A 16623-nucleotide genomic window follows, 5' to 3' on the forward strand; every position below is an offset into this window, starting at 1 on the left:
TGATGCAAATTCAAAGACTTGGGATTCTTCATGGGAAGCATGGGATTAGGATGGAGTTCACCAAAATTACCTGCCATAAGCTTCCAGCCAGACAACTCAGCTACATAGAAAATAAATTATCCACTAGCAAAAGCCTTCAATGGCCAAAGGCTGAAAAGCGCTATACAAATACATTTGACTTGACTTGAAACCCTGGGAAAAATAGGGTTAGTGCTAACAATGCTGATGTCCAGTCAGAAGGGTACACTGCCTTAGTATTTTAAGATCTCTGCATTTGAACTGATTAAGTCGATTAGTAATCAGTGTGCAAATTCCAAAAAAATGCTTTGTCAGCAATTTAATGTAGAAACATTAACTGTAAAACCATTTGGTGAAGGCCTATGAAATGTTTTTTTCTCCTTCAAAGCAATCTTTGCTGTTTCAGTTTACCCATAAAGAATTTGTAAACTGCTAGTATTACTTTGTAGGCAGTTATGTAAAAGTGCCTCTCTCTAATACACTTCATGGCTTTATATGTGATGGTAAATTAAGTCAGCACTTGAATCATGTCACAATTGTGTCATGTGTTTAAGCTCATTGGTGTATTTGTGTACACTCACTTGTATTGCGCTTGAAAATGCTCTTGTACGAAGCTGTGGCATACACCGGGCTGTATATTTGGTGGAGTCAGAGCATCAGATATAAGCTTCTCTTCGCCTCCTTCTTGACTCTGAAATAAAAGACAAACAATACAAGCAGACATTTATATGGATGGATGAGGCCTTTTTGCTGCTTGTTTCCAGAAAGTGCTGCTTTACACAACAATGCGATATTGTATTCTTATTTCTTTTTAAATAAACGCACCCCCCACTTAATCAGGGTAACTATGGAAATAAAAACATTTTCTTCTGTCATTTTTAAGTGTACATTTACAGTATATCATTCTATTTTGTGTTATATTTCCCTAGCTTAAACAAATAAAGAAAAAAGTAAAATACAGCTACTGATGTAGTGACAGTCATTTTGGCATCTTTCTTTCTTCTGACTGCTCTAATCCATCTCTCTGTTTATTCCTTTTTTTTGGAAAAGGAAATTTAATAGTGGGTTTTTAGTTTTTGCTGTTGGAGAAAATGGGAACACAATGCAAAAATAACATTTGCTGTGGCCTCCCATTCACTACTATAGAAGTTTGCCCCACTATAATTCACTTCCACGATCCAAACCCAGAAATATGAAAAGGGTCTGTTCACATAACGCAAGTACAACTTCACAAGAGCTAAAAAGTGGAGGATATCAAACCAAACAACTACTCAGACAAAGTGAGAGAAAGAGAGAAAGGAAAGATATAAACACTGTATATATAGACACAAAGATGTAAGTAGAATGATGGTGATCACAAAAGCGAATTCATACTCTACCTGAGTGAGTATCATAGCAGGTATGTGTGACTCACTGAAAAAGTTTCACTCAGTTTCATCATAAGATGAAAGCAAAGTGATGGCCACTGAGACCCAAACCCATTACAAATTCTACATTCCTCATTTTTGACTATGATAGGCCATTATAACCAAGAACTGAGGTCTTGTAACTACAATCAGAACAAAAACTTAAATTATTGATAAATCCGATGCGATTTTTAAACAACTCATTAAACGTGTGTTCTTCTTTGATGGTCATTCTTAGCCAAAATTGGCCACAACTACCAAACATTTAGCTGTCTGGAAAAGCAAAGCCTTTTCTAAGAGACACTCCATGCAAATCCCAGGAGTCATCCTCCTTTCTAAACATTTGAAAGCTTTAGAAATTATGGTTGAAAAGTTGTGCTTTGCAAGAGGCAAACTAAAGCCATAAAAAGCCCTGATTTGGATGTCCATCTTTACAAATGTCTACATGAGACTTTACACCACCCAAGAGTTCAAAGTTTATTCAACTGTTTGAACTGAATTGTACAACATTGTGTAATCGAATATTTAAAGGTCATGAGAGATTCTCCGCTCGGTTGAGACATCCAGGATAAGCACACAAATGCACCATTGTGAGTAAAGAAACAGATAAATACAGATCTAAACCAAAACCAACAAAACCTCTGTACAGCGTTCCTCCTTCTCACTTGTAAACAGTGCAGATCTTCCATGTGTGTCGCATGTTTGCACCAAAAGCAATCGTGTTGCTTTAGAAGACATTAATTTAACAGCTGGAATCATATGGATGACTTTTATGCAGACTATTTCTTCATTTTGGAGCTTCAAAAGTCAGATCACTTACATTTTTAGGTCCTACAGAGATACAATATTTTTCTAATGTTCTTCAAATGTGTTCTGGTCATTTACATCTGGGATATCATGAGGGTGAGTTAATGATGAGAGAATTTTCATTTTTGGGTGAAGTATCCCTTTAGGACTTGACATGACATCTTAAAAAGACTAATTATTGCTTTAGTCCGACGAAAACAAATTTTTCAAGTCCATGTAAACTTATCGATTGACTCAACCAATGATGTGAGTTTGGGGTGGGACTATCTGTTTGTTCAAATGACAATAGATGGTTGGAGTATTCTGGAACGTGTTTTTTTTTATTCAGCTCAACCTGCTCTCATGTCAAGTCATAACAAGAGTATGTGAAATCGCAAGGCTTCACGAGAACACCCCGCCGCGTTCTCGGGGAACAGAAGGGGTCTCCCCCGCCCCTGGCAGCGGTTCTCTCGCTCCAGGCGGTTGCCAGTGAGCCCCTCCCAGCTCGCAGTCAGTGGTCTGAAACCCTGTAGTGTTTCAACGGCCGGTAGGCAACTCCTGCGCCCCTGGCAGCAGCCCTGACCGTGGTCAGCTAGGAGCCCCTTCTCCCCTCGCGGTCGGCGGCCATCGTCCTTGTTCAGGCAGCTGGGCTCCTCGTCCCCCGGCAGATGGCCGCCGTTGCTCCGTTGGGGTGGACGGGAGTGGCGAGAACTCTACTACGGCATATCCCTCCTCCTTCCCGGGCTTCGGCACCAGTGTAAAGGGATCAGTGGAAAGGAGGAGGCGAGAAACGGCTTGATAATATAAATAATAGTTTAATAGTAAACTTAAAAGAAGACACAAACACACAAACGACGGACATGTCCGTAAACGATCTTTCTCTCTCGCACGAACCCCTGGAGTCAGCCTTTAACCCTCACGGAGGCTTAATTAGCCTAATACGGGACCGGGTGCGTAGGATCACAACCTGGCCCCGCCACGCCCTCCGCCCTGCCACAATTACATATCTAGCTATCTAGTTTTATATCATAAACCAATATAAAAACAACATATAACAAACAACACAAACCGCATAGAACTAAAAGGAAAAAAGATTGCGGAGCAACACGGGACCAAACAGAACCAAAATTTAACAGAACAGAGTGCCACACTAGAAACTGCAGATCAGATAAATGCATGTGAAGTTTATGCAGACAGTTCATTCATCAATGTGCCCCAACGACTTTCACTTTCACGTGCTGTCTCCTTGTTTCTTTATTGCATAGCTTTTTCGCTAAAGTGACAACAAACACCTTAGGAGTCCTTATATTTGAGCAATAAGTACAAGCGGTGAGCTGAAAGGAAAAATATGCAAAAATATGCACTGCTGTCTTAATTTTGTTACAATTATTAAAACTGCACTTTTCTTATTTTACTTTCATTATTATTTATGTTTTTATACAATGTGCATATAAGAGGCTCTTAAGTTTTGTATTTAATTTCATTGAAAAACTATGCATAGTGCAGTCATGTATAAATGAGCCTTCACAATACAAATTGTTGTCCATCAGCCACTGTTTTCATATTAAATCATTTAAAGAAGATTCTTCATTTTCACTGCTGTCTTCAAACCATACCGAACCGTGACCCCAGTATTTGATGTGATACTGAACTGTGAATTTTGTGTATTGTTGCGGCCCTACAACTAGTGGTGTAGTACCAACTACACAAATTGTGAGGCCCAATTAGGTGTTAATTATTCTGATTTTGCAAACAAACAAACAAAAAAAGAATATATATTGCATTGGACTTTTCTTTTTTTTTTTTTTTTTTGCTACATCATATTAAAGGCAATTTAAAAAGTGTTTTTTAACCTGAGGAAATGAGCTCTGTGCTCTGGTAAGATCTATGTGACGTCTACTGAAAGCAGAGAACAGCATTTCTACACTCCACCATCACTGCACTGTTATGGATGCCATCCATTGTTATCTGTCGGCAAGTTGGCTTATCACTACACTAAATTCTTCTGGCAGCCCCATCCTGGTTAATGAGTTTTAAGTCCTCCAAAGCTAAAGGCTCCCAGACCCTAAATTAGAAATGTGTCTCTTGATAATTTCCTACCCTGCACTAGAAACTAATACTGGAAAAAGAAGGCATGTTTGCCAGAAAAAGCTCACACAAAAATAAAAAGTTTATCATAATTTTCTCACCCTCATGTCGTCCCAAACCTGTATGACTTCCTTTCTTTCATGGAACACAAAGGCAGAATTACCGCCATTCACTTTCATTTTTTAGAAAAATATGCACAAAGTCAGTGGTGATTGAGACTTACTTACTACCTAACATCTCCTTTAATGTTCAATGGAAGAACGGAAGTCATATAATACAGGTTGACCAATGAAAGGTGAGGGGCGTGTTCAACTCACTATTATAGTCATTATTTTTGCAATGCTGTTTAGTGATCATAGTTGGGCAGAAATGACACACTTCACCTAGAAATGAAAGGGCCGATTGATCTTGATCTTGCCAGCACTATATTGTTCCTGCTTGAGGAAGAATGAGAGGTTGTCTAACATCAAAGTGCTTGTGAGATCCTTGTTTTGAATCGAGTGGTTATGGGTGAGTGAGCTGGTCCACTCAGGATGGGAGAGCCCAACTGCTTGAAACACTGCCAAATGAAACCATGCCAAATGTGTCATTTTAAAATGGCAGGTTGGGTGATGCTTTGATGTGATACATCTGCATCTGGAGTTTTTAATTGAGTGAGTTTAATGTCAGCTTCCTTTTTAACCGTGTCTTGACCAGGAAGAAGAGTCTCTTCTCTTGACCTATGATAATACCATGATTGATTTTGAGGTTTTAGATAAATAATTTGGTTGTGCACCCATTAATATACAACAGGTTGAAAGTTCAGAAGGAACTCAAATGTTACCTACAATAATTTGGCCATTTAGAAGGATCCATCCATCCATCCATCCATCTTCAACCGCTTATCCGAAGTCGGGTCGCGGGGGCAGCTGCTCCAGCAGGGGGCCCCAAACTTCCCTATCCCAAGCCACATTAACCAGCTCTGACTGGGGGACCCCGAGGCGTTCCCAGGCCAGTGTGGAGATGTAATCTCTCCACCTAGTCCTGGGTCTTCCCGAGGCCTCCTCCCAGCTGGACGTGCCTGAAACACCTCCCTAGGGAGGCGGCCAGGGGGCATCCTTACCAGATGCCCAAACCACCTCAACTGACTCCTTTCGACGCAAAGGAGCAGCGGCTCTACTCCGAGCTCCTCACAGATGACTGAGCTCCTCACCCTATCTATAAGGGAGAAGCCCACCACCCTTCTGAGGAAGCCCATTTCGGCCGCTTGTACTCGTGACCTAGTTCTTTCAACCTTCATGACCATAGGTGAGGGTAGGAACAAAAATTGACCGGTAGATCGAGAGCTTTGCCTTTCGGCTCAGCTCTCTTTTCGTGACAACGGTGCGATAGAGCGAGTGCAATACCGCCCCCGCTGCCCCGATTCTCCGGCCAACCTCCTGCTCCATTGTCCCCTCACTCGTGAACAAGACCCCGAGGTACTTGAACTCCTTCACTTGGGGCAATACCTCCTTCCCTACCTGGAGTACGCACTCCATCGGTTTCCTGCTGAGAACCATGGCCTCTTTAGAAGGCCATGGTTTAGAAGGATAGTTCACCAAAAGATACATTTTTGTCATCATTTATCGTTTTATACAATCAACACTGATGAAAGCCTACGTGCTGAAACGGGTTGGTGTGTATTATTTATTTTAAAGTCCAAAAAAGTCACTGCAGTTGTTGCTGGATTCCTTTTCTCCGTTCCTGTTGTTTCTATCCATGCACCTTGTGAGTGGGTAAAGTAGTGCCAGATCTACTTCTACAATCGTTTAATACAATGAAAGTGAATGTGGACTGGGGCTGTTAATCTCAAAAAGCACCATAAAAGTAAGCAATACACCTTGTGTGGTATATTCTGCATACAAATTCAAATTTGACATAAATGAGCATAAATGCAATATCATTAGTGTCTGTGAGAAATGGCTATTGTCAAATCCGGCATATTTGACGACATTTGAGAACTGCAGTGGATGGAAAGATTTTCAGTGAATTTAAATATATATATATTTTTTTACCATTTTACATTTTAGTCTGTTCCTATAGTATATTTTTCAATATTCTAGAATGTTTTTATATATCAAAATACTTATATGAGTTTCTAGGCCTTTGTGTGACCCAGGAGAGAGCATATAAGGTTACTAAAAGTGTTGATGCTGCAGAGAACACAAAGAATGGTATATAACCTTGAAATACAGGATGTACTTCTTTAATCAGTTATTATATGAATGGTGTCTTGTATTTTTGCAGCTGGTGTTTTGCTGTTTCTGTTAATTAGTAGTATTCTGACATATATCCTTGGTGTATTTCCTTTATGCTGACATGTATCTCTAAAATATATGGTGTGTCTCATTAAAATACAGGATGCACTTCTTACAAAAATACTTTTAATAAGTTAGATATCTCTTATATGATATGTTTCTGGCATGGTGTTTTACCTTGATGAGTTAAATATCTTTGGAGCTTGTATTTTCTTTCATTAATCAAAAGATACTGTGTATGAACAAACAAGGCCGCCTCATTATGAGGGTACACTGAAATGTAGGGCAAAGGTAAAAGGTATGTGATGGGGACATGGCTGTTTGTCTCATACACAGGTGTTTCTAAAATTGATGCACTCTTACCATGAACTATGACATATGTCAAAAATAAGTGGAGTTACCAGTTGATGTATGTTTTTTAAAAATAATTAGATGGGGGATTTTCCACCAATATTTAATTAGTGAGGGAAATAGAACATATTGGTGGCGAAGGAAAGAGACAAGAGTAATTATTCTATTGGTCAGAGATAATGGGCAAAAAGATAACAAAAAGGTATATAACTGAGAACTCAGGAGGATAGAGGCAGAACAATCAGCTGACTGGTCTCATGTTTGTTGGTGATCAATAAACTACAACTTTGGCATCTGGAACTCAAGACTCTGAAAGTTTTCTTCAACTTAGAGAAACTCATCGCAATATTCCACGACATTCCTCACACAAAGTTATCGTATAGCTTGAAAAGACTTGGAACATAGTGAAGGATTCATACAGACAACTTTTCTCGAACTTTTTTTTTCAATTTTGGAGTTTGACAGACCCATTCCACATTCACATTCATTGTATGGGAAAGAGCCGGCAGGACACTTAAAAAGCAGAACATGCAAAACAACTCCTTTTATTGTCCATGGAATATATGGATGAGTGAGAAAATGATGACATTTTGACCGGCACGCACTGAAAGCGCGAGAATGCTTTGGTGGCTTTTCATGCCTGTAAGGCTGACTATAGCATGAGCCAATAGCATTCGAGTTCTAGCTGTTAAGGAGCATATTGTCTGAACAAATACACCCCTTCACTGAAGTTCGAGACTTCGAGCCGACCGTTTGAGTCTGAATGAGATGAGACGTTTCATTCATGAAGTAACTGAATGTTCTTGTAGGCCTACACTTGTTCGCAAACAAAATTCATGAATCAATCATCATTAAGGAAGATCTGCTGAACTGAGCGACTAAACGAGAGGAGGAGGCAAGTCATTTGTTCAATTCGGCAATCTCGTTCAACAAGAAAATGGGCTGGAGTGATAAACAATTTATTACAATGGCATATGGACTTTATTGAAACTCATAATTATTTTTTAGGCTAGTATTGTTTTTATAGCTTGATAAAAGTCATGCTCAGCAGTTCACAGTATGCAATGACAAAGAAGTTGCTAAGAGCTGTATAAACACAATAAAGTTACCAATATTAAAATCATGTTATGTGAATGGATTTTGTCAAATTAATCCATATATTAAAAGCAGAAGAATAATTTCTAGGACAAAAATACCATATAGGCTCACTCTGGCTACCTTGAAAACATAACAGAGTGACCTGGACCAGTTTGGGGACCCCTGCTTTAAAGGGACCCTGTTTTATTGCATTTAAGATGTAGTTGACTAGAGGTCACACAAGGGCAAGAACAAGAACATTTATCCAAATTAAGAGGACAGTATGAGGAGAATATTCTTCTGCAGACATTAGCATATTTGGTACATGCATTTCTGCAAGCTTGCACTGATTTTTTGTTAATTAAAGCACAGTGTCATTAAATATGAATATAAGGGTTTTTTGTTGAATTATTTTTATCAATAAATAAGTGAATAGATTATAATTTCTAGCTGAGTTTCCAAAGTAAGCACTTAGATTTTCATTCAGTGCAGGAGACATTATCTGTGGTATTTACAGTGGCCCATAAAAATATTTGGACACTTAAGCCACACTTATATTTTATAATGTCTTTGCATTATGAAGCTACTGTAAATATCAAACCAATGGCATTTATTTTTGAAAAAGTATAGCACAAAAAAAAAAGCTAAATATTTCACAAACAGAAGTTGGTTGGGTTTGAAATGAAAAAACTTTATTGGTCAAAACTAAATTAGCTGGGTAATTCCTAGCCAATCGCATGTAAGCCATTGCTTTATAAGTCTGCTCACAATCTATCACATTGCTGTTTCAGTGTGCTAACACGGCAACCTCCACCACCCCACCACCACCAGTTGAGCCCTGTCCGGCACGGGGGTAGGCTCCTCGCCCCTGCCTCCTATCTCCGGCAAGACATGACTGTTCCGGGTACAACTCCCTCGGACCGCCGGACGGGGCCTACGCCAAAGAGAGAGACATTACTTCCTGTTTTACATTTATCAAATAAATGGCATCTTAAACTTCACTCAAGCCTGCGTGTCTTCCCAATAGAACTGTGGTTACTCTGCTAGGACACCTGTGTGAACTTAAGGGGAACTGACTTTATACGTCATCCACTATTACCTTGACACCAGATGGTAACAGCAAAAATGGCTCAGAAAATATAGGTTCTGAAATGTTTTACCTGCATATAATTTGTCATATAAGTGACTTTAGTGTACATAAAGTGGCAATTAAATTGTTCATGCTTCTACAATCTAAACTGGTATAATGCCATGATCTACACTTTCGTACAAAGATACAGTAACATTCAAAACAATTGGAAAAGTACACTCAGGAAATGCATCCAGTCACAGTAATGGCATGAATAATCTACAACTCTGATCAAACAGATGAACGAGTACCTTGTGGAGGGACAGTTTCAGCTGTCATAGTGGCCAAAACACAGCACGACCCAGATAGGTAGAAAGAAAGAATCTTATACACAGCTTACACAGGTACACACACACACATACATATGAAGCATTAATGAATAATGGAACTGCCGCTCCATAGAGAAAGACTACCTGCAGGGATCCAAACTAAATATATCCCCTTTTAAAAGACGAAGAGAAAAATAGGGATGAAGGAATGCACCTCTACTTGTGGCCTACAGGTGGTCTCGCTCACTGACTCTATTAAGTGTAATGCTCTGCACTGATCTTACAATAGAGAGCTTGTCCTATACGTGCAATAACAGTAGGCATTGGATTCTACAAGGAATAACAAATGAGTAACAGAGTAAATCAACAGTGGCCCCAAAAAGTGGTGGCGTAGTGGGCTAAAGCACATAACTGTTAATCAGAAGGTTGCTGGTTCGAGCCCCACAGCCACCACCATTGTGTCCTTGAGCAAGGCACTTAACTCCAGGTTGCTCCGGGGGGATTGTCCCTGTAATAAGTGCACTGTAAGTCGCTTTGGATAAAAGCGTCTGCCAAATGCATTAATGTAAATGAAAAATTATTTTGACACGTAAGATACGCTTTACACATGAATGGGCACTTTCTGGTTGTCAATTTTGGACTGGTTGGTCAAAAGTTATTGGAAAATGGCAAAGGGGCTGTACACTTTTCTATGTAAACATGCGCTAGATGGACTTCTTTGACCATTGTGCTGTTTTTCCTAGCTTCATTTACATTGATTTATGCATTCTTAGTGTCTTGTGCTGGAGCTGCACTTTTTTTAGATGCTGTCACGTTAAAACAACTTAAACTATAAAAACATTGCCTCGATGCACCTGTATGCTGCTATATTTTTGTTAAAGAAAAAAACATGTTTGGTCTGAATGGCGCATAAGAAAAGTGAAATTAGCTTCAACCAAATATTTCTAGCTGTAAGGAAGAGGAAGTACAACAAGAGCTAAGAGTGCAGTAATGAAAATAATTTTGTCTTTTTCGAAATACTGTTTCTTCCTCTCCCTAAAAGTGGGCAACAATTCATACAGCACTGCTGTGAGGCTCTGGGTCATACCTGGCACTGGTTTCTATGGAGATGCCAGTGGGCAAAGAGAGACAGAGTTAAAGAGAGAGAGAGAGCGAAAAAGAAAAGCTAGTGCCTTATGGAGAAAAGCTCTTTGCAAGAATTCAGAATGGGTTTCAATTCGGTTCGCCCTGTCAATGTCTGCCAGCTTGTGAAATGAATAATTATAATGGGTACACAGGTCAATGATGGGTTTTCAGTTTCTTAACTTCATCATTTTCCAATATATATATACTGTATAAATATATATATTCTGTATACACACACAGTATATACATATATATATAAAATGCAATAAATTAGTTGTTATTAAGAATTCATAAAGATTTGAGCTATGCTTAGTATTATTGACGTTGTTTCATGTAAAGTCACCAAAAGGGTGATTAGAGTTTCATTAATGGTCAACTTGAATCCTTTGAACGCACTTCTTTGGAGTATTACATTTAATGTCTAACCTTAGTTATTATTTTCTATAGAGCCGAGTAAATTAAGTAGAAATGGTTATATAAATGCTCATTTGAAACAACTCGCTATTAGTTGCTAAATCTTTGTGTGACAAATATTTCACGGCACCAATGTGACGCTCTTGTTCTACCTGCTCCGTACGGGACTCGAACCTAGGTCTCCGGCGTGGGAGGTGGATGCTCTAACAAGGAGGCTAAAGGCTACAGCCTCTAGGTCAGGAGAGTGAAGTTTACACACTGCACAGCTATCTAACAGCTCCCGTTACACATACCAAAGCAGAAAAAAACATGCTAGTGTCTGTCCATCTACTGTATCCATTTCAATTTGAAAAACCTACAATAACAACAACTAAACAAAAATGGCTGATATCAGCTGTCTGATGGCTAATGACTCTTTTTTTCTTGACCAATAAGAAGAGTTTGCTGTTCTGACCCAAACAGTTCCACTTTGCATTGAAAGTACCACCTTGGAGCAGGTACAAAAAAGGTTCCTGTTTTGGTACAGATTTTAGTTCCAAGTGGAACTAGTCCATGTGGTTGAAAAACAAAGTGAACCTGAAATAGTTCCAGAAACTATGAAAAGTACCTGAACTGGAAAAATGCCCATATAGTCAGGGTCAAAAATTAAGACTTGCCCAATGCCAAATACAAGTAAAAACATTTTTTATTTTAATATTGAAATATACAATTTCATGGTCAGTACACAGAAAACGCACTTTAAGTGGATGGTCCAATGCCGATCATTTTGACATGGTAGGATACCAAATAATATCTAGAGTCAACCAGTATGACAGATAAAAGCCAAATATAATAATGAGATGAATTACAGTAATCTGTAATGTTGTACGAATACTGGATGCAGTCACGATGAGATCACTGTAAATTAATTTAAACACGTACTTTGTTGTTCTCTTTCCATATCCATATGTGCAGAAAAAGCTCCTCTTTCATCAGCTTGTTCACAAAAGCTTCCTTTCATTCTGTTGAGAGATGGCTTCGCACCAGCGCTGTTTCCAGAGTGATGCCCAGTAAACACAGCACAGAGAATGCCAAAAACCGGTGGCCCCAGGGTCAGTGTGTGGGTTTTGTGAGAGAGAAATAAGGTAAAGCCCAATAAACACAACTGATTTTGCCATCTGAGACAAATTTCTGAAGATTTCTTTCACCATAGGGCAAAATAGTCAGTCTTTGATCAGTTACTCTGACATGCCTCACCGACAGCCTGCTCCAGGTGGTTGGTTGGGAGCCCCTCCTCCCTTTGTAGTCGGCGGCCGTTCCTCCGCTTCCAGATGACCGGGCTCCTCCGTCCTCCAGCGGATGGCCGTGGCTGCTCCTTTCGGGTGGATGGTAGTGGCAAGAACTAGACTACGGTGCATCCCTCCTCCTTCCCGGGTTTTGGCACCAGTGTAAATGGATTCATGGAAAGGAGGAGGCGAGAACCAGCTTTACAATATAAATACTATTTTAATATATAAAACTCAACCAAAAAGACAAACACACACACACACACACACACAGGTGTCGGACAGCTGTCCGTAAATCTCTCTCTCTCTCTGTCTCACTGCCGTCTTCCATAGGCCCTTATCCCTCTCAAGGGCTAATTAGCCTGATTACAGGCCGGGTGTATGGAATCACGACCCGGCCCCTCCCTCCGCCCTGCCACACCATGGTAAATTTGGTGGTTACTATGCTTTTAATACAAATTTTATGGTTAAAATATGTTTACTGCTGTAAAACCATGATTTTACTGCAGTAAAATCCATTGAACCATGGGACTCCTTAAAGGCACAATAAACATGCTGCAGTGATGCCCCAATTCTATATGTCAGTATTTAAATCAGGTTGCAAATATATTTACCATTATTTGCACTGGGGTTGGGGAACAATTAATATCTGCCACTGTTTGCACCTGCATGTAAAGAGCATCTACCACTATTTGCAACAGAGTTCAAATAGCATCTGCCTTTTTTTCTCCCCACAAGATCTCACAGGATTTGTGCCTTACAATCTGATAAGTAACAATGAGTGGGGATGGGGGCATGGTTGAGTATCTGTCTGCAGGAGAGTGGTAAGACTCATCACCTTGGCTGTCATTACCTCAAACACATGTGTCTCGTTATAGTGATGGCGGAGGGACACCTACAAGGCCGATGGATGCGGAAGTAGCCAGAGAGAAAGAAACAGGAGAGACTGTACCTGTATCTGTAGCAGTATGACGCGTTTGTGTGTTTATGTTATGAGTGACGCTGAAGAGTAATAAAATACTCACTTTGACAGTTTGCTGCCTCCTGAATCCTCCATTGCTCAACTGATGTACTTGTAGCAGTGGTGCCTAAATCTGGGAGCGATAGGAGGAACCGTCATCATGGAATCTTCACCGCAGGGTGAAGTCATCAAGTCCCTGGCCGGCATCCAGCAAAGTCAACATCAGGCCCTCATAGAGTTACGCCTGGAGCACGAATAGCACTTCCAACTCCTGATCCAGGCTCAAGCAGAGGACAGGCAGGTATTCCGGAGCCTAATCAACAGAGAGTGGGCTAGCGCTGCAACACCGGTGCCCTCAACACTGGTGACCCTCATTAAAATGGGGCAGAGGGATGATCCCAAGACCTACCTCAACCTTTTTGAGAAGAAAGGTTCCTTCCACAGGCTGCCCCCGATCGGGCAGAGGCATATTGTATACTGCTGAGTCTAAAAGGGGATACATACCAAGCTTTGGTGGATTCAGGCTGTTCTCAAACCTCTATTCACCAATGCTTGGTGCAAAACTGGGTATTGGGCACAGATAATTGGGTGAGGGTGTGGTGTGTTCACGGGATATTCAAATGTATCCGGTGGTTATGATTGAGATCCTATTCAGGGAAAAAAAGGATAGAGTAGAGGCCACTGTTAATTCCTGCCTCACCCATCCACTGATTTTGGGAACGAATTGGCCTGATTTTAAGAATTTATCAAGGGAAATATGTGTGGATGGGTCCTGTAAAATTTAGTCTTGGTGCGTAACGTCCAATGCTACGGCTGGAGAGGCGGTGCCAGGGCTGTCTACGTCTGCTCTGCGACAAGAAGACGCAAGAGAGGGAGTTCCCATCCACAGGGGGTTCCTTGATGGGTATTTTCCTCTAGAGCAGTCCCGTGACGAGTCCCTCAAACAAGCGTTTAACCAAGTGAGAGTCATCGATGGTCAACAGCTTCAGCCTGGCGTGACAAATTTCGGTTGTATTGAGTGACGCTGGACACTCTAACAAAAGAAAATCAACCCAATTATTAGTACCGAAGAGTCGTTGTGAAACCCTCTTACTGGCGGCTCGCTATAATCTAATGGCTGGCCATTTAGGTTACGAGAACAAGCTTAACCGAATAATGGACTGTATTTTTTTGGCCGGGCCATCACAGGGATGTTCACAAGTGGTGTGGGGCGTGCCGTGAATGTCAGTTGGCGAATCAACCAGGCACCCCAAAAATGATTTGCACCCTCTACCACTGATCGAGGTCCCCTACGAAAGAATTGGCATGGACCTTGTCGGGCCATTAGAACTGACCGCATGCAGCTCGGCCTTGCTCAACTTACGAACATGTTACACAATCGTAAAGGGCAAATAAGAAATAAATAATATAAATATATGTATATATATACTGGGAGACAGAGAAATAGATAGATTTGTTTGTCTCTTTTGAAACATATATAATGCATTTCTTCTAGAGTAAGTCTGAACTACTCCACTGGACTCTTTAGGATGTGCACTGACTCATAAATGAGACATTTTGAAGCACCCACCATCCCTGTGACCTGGGACTTACTCCAGATTCAGCGGAAACTGAGAACTCTGGGAAAACTAGAGATCAGAATGAGGCCAAAAATCTCAGATCACAGATTTTAGTCTCTTTTGCCAGGTTATTATTACTATATTATCATCATTATTATTAGTATATACAGTGTATATGTTTATTTATATAATGAAAAGAAACCATCAATGGTTCCCTTCCAAATACATGATTTTCCATGGTATTACATATTACATATACATATATAATTTTTAAACCATCATTAACACGGCTGTCATGATGGCACTACCAATGCATTCTCTTAAGTAACTTTAGATACCAAGGACATCCCATGATATTAGAATGGTAATCATACAGTCTCATGGTATTAAAATACTAGGCCTATGCTTTTACCATCTAATAACATCAAAATACATGCCTTGATGAGATATTGGAAAAAGTGTTGAACTGGTTCATCAGTAAGATATATAGTAAGTACCAACTGTTTAGATTTATAACTAACAAATGTGCTCAAGGAATTTGCAAACTTCAAGTCAAAAGCTAGGACATTTGCAAAACTCTTTTATTAGGGATCTATGCCATGAACCTCGCAAACTTTGGCAAATCTAACAACAGTTTTCTCAAAATCACCTATTTTACACCCATTACTCTACATCTCTACACCAATTATTCTACACCTACAGCCTGCTGTTTTCTAGACTTGCCTAAAACACCCGACGAATCAATAACAAGGTATAAAACTGTCAATAATGCACAAAAATAGTGTTTTTCTTCTTCTTTTTATTTAAATCATGTTTAAAAGTACATACTTTTTAGACAAAATAAGTGGGACATTTTAGTTTTTGTTTTAGTAATACTTCAAAATGTATTACATTGTGGAAGATGGGGGAAGATGCCCTCCGGGGAAAGATGACCACCCCACCTTAACGTATTCTCTTGACCATAGATGGCACAAAATCTCATCTCAACACCTTTATTGAATGGCTGTGCTATTCTTAATCTTTATATTTTATCTGAATATCAACATTTGTGAGATTTGTTCCATCCAAACGGTTTTGAGGTTACTTGATCTAATCGTGTGTCATTGGAAAATAGTGATCTGTGGCATTATATTATGTTGGATATTACAAGTTTTTATGTCTTTTTGTTAATGGGGGATTTGTGGAAACAGTAATGTATTTAGATTGATATATATACATATATATATATATATATTTATTTTGAAGTGACAAGTTACCCTTGGGGTAAGATGCCCCCTCAGAATTCAGGCAGAAGGTTGTTTCTATTATTTACTGTAAAGATGTGCTTCCTGACTCCTCCTCCACGAGACACGTGACCTTACCAATGAGCTTACTTCATCCTTCTCATTAGCGCACGTCACAAAGATGTACGGAAGCAAACATTTGTAGTTAAAAGTATATAAGTATTGTTTTGTTTCTCAAAATAATCAACCGTTTGCGTTCAGAAGAACTTTATTTGAGGAGTCGTGTGGATTATTTTGATACACCCTAAATATGCATTTTGGACCGTCGCTTTGAGCGCCTTTGAGCGGATTTCGTCCGCCCCAGTGGAAACGCAGCCTGAGAAAGCCGAACTGCTTGTGTTTTAGAGACACGCAGTAAATATCGAAAATTCCTCAAAAGCTTATCGTGGATTTTCTTTATCGTGATATATATCGATATTGTTTTATCGCCCAGCCCTATCAGCAAATTTTCATTTTTGGGTGAACTATTCCTTTAAGGGGGGCTTCTTAACACATCTTCCCCTAAATGACACCCCACCGATGTAACATTTAAACGTTTATCATGAAGTGTATTACAATGTAATATTTCTTCAACTTATGGACCCATATGTATCCACAGAGGTCTGGGTAAAATGCT

The 16623-nt window shown here is 39.9% G+C and overlaps 1 protein-coding gene across 2 annotated transcripts in view; it reads right to left on the reverse strand.

The window, feature by feature from the left end:
- The window catches only part of LOC127647149 (ubiquitin carboxyl-terminal hydrolase 43-like), an 87579-nt gene that overhangs the window by 51462 nt on the left and 19494 nt on the right, over positions 1-16623 (reverse strand). For both annotated transcript variants that reach the window (XM_052131229.1, XM_052131228.1), the window contains exon 3: positions 600-709. In XM_052131229.1, the coding sequence (XP_051987189.1) occupies positions 600-709 (110 nt within the window). The remainder of the gene's footprint in view (positions 1-599; positions 710-16623) is intronic.

The sequence above is a fragment of the Xyrauchen texanus genome, chromosome 8 (assembly GCF_025860055.1).
Source record: "Xyrauchen texanus isolate HMW12.3.18 chromosome 8, RBS_HiC_50CHRs, whole genome shotgun sequence".
NCBI lineage: Eukaryota > Metazoa > Chordata > Actinopteri > Cypriniformes > Catostomidae > Xyrauchen > Xyrauchen texanus.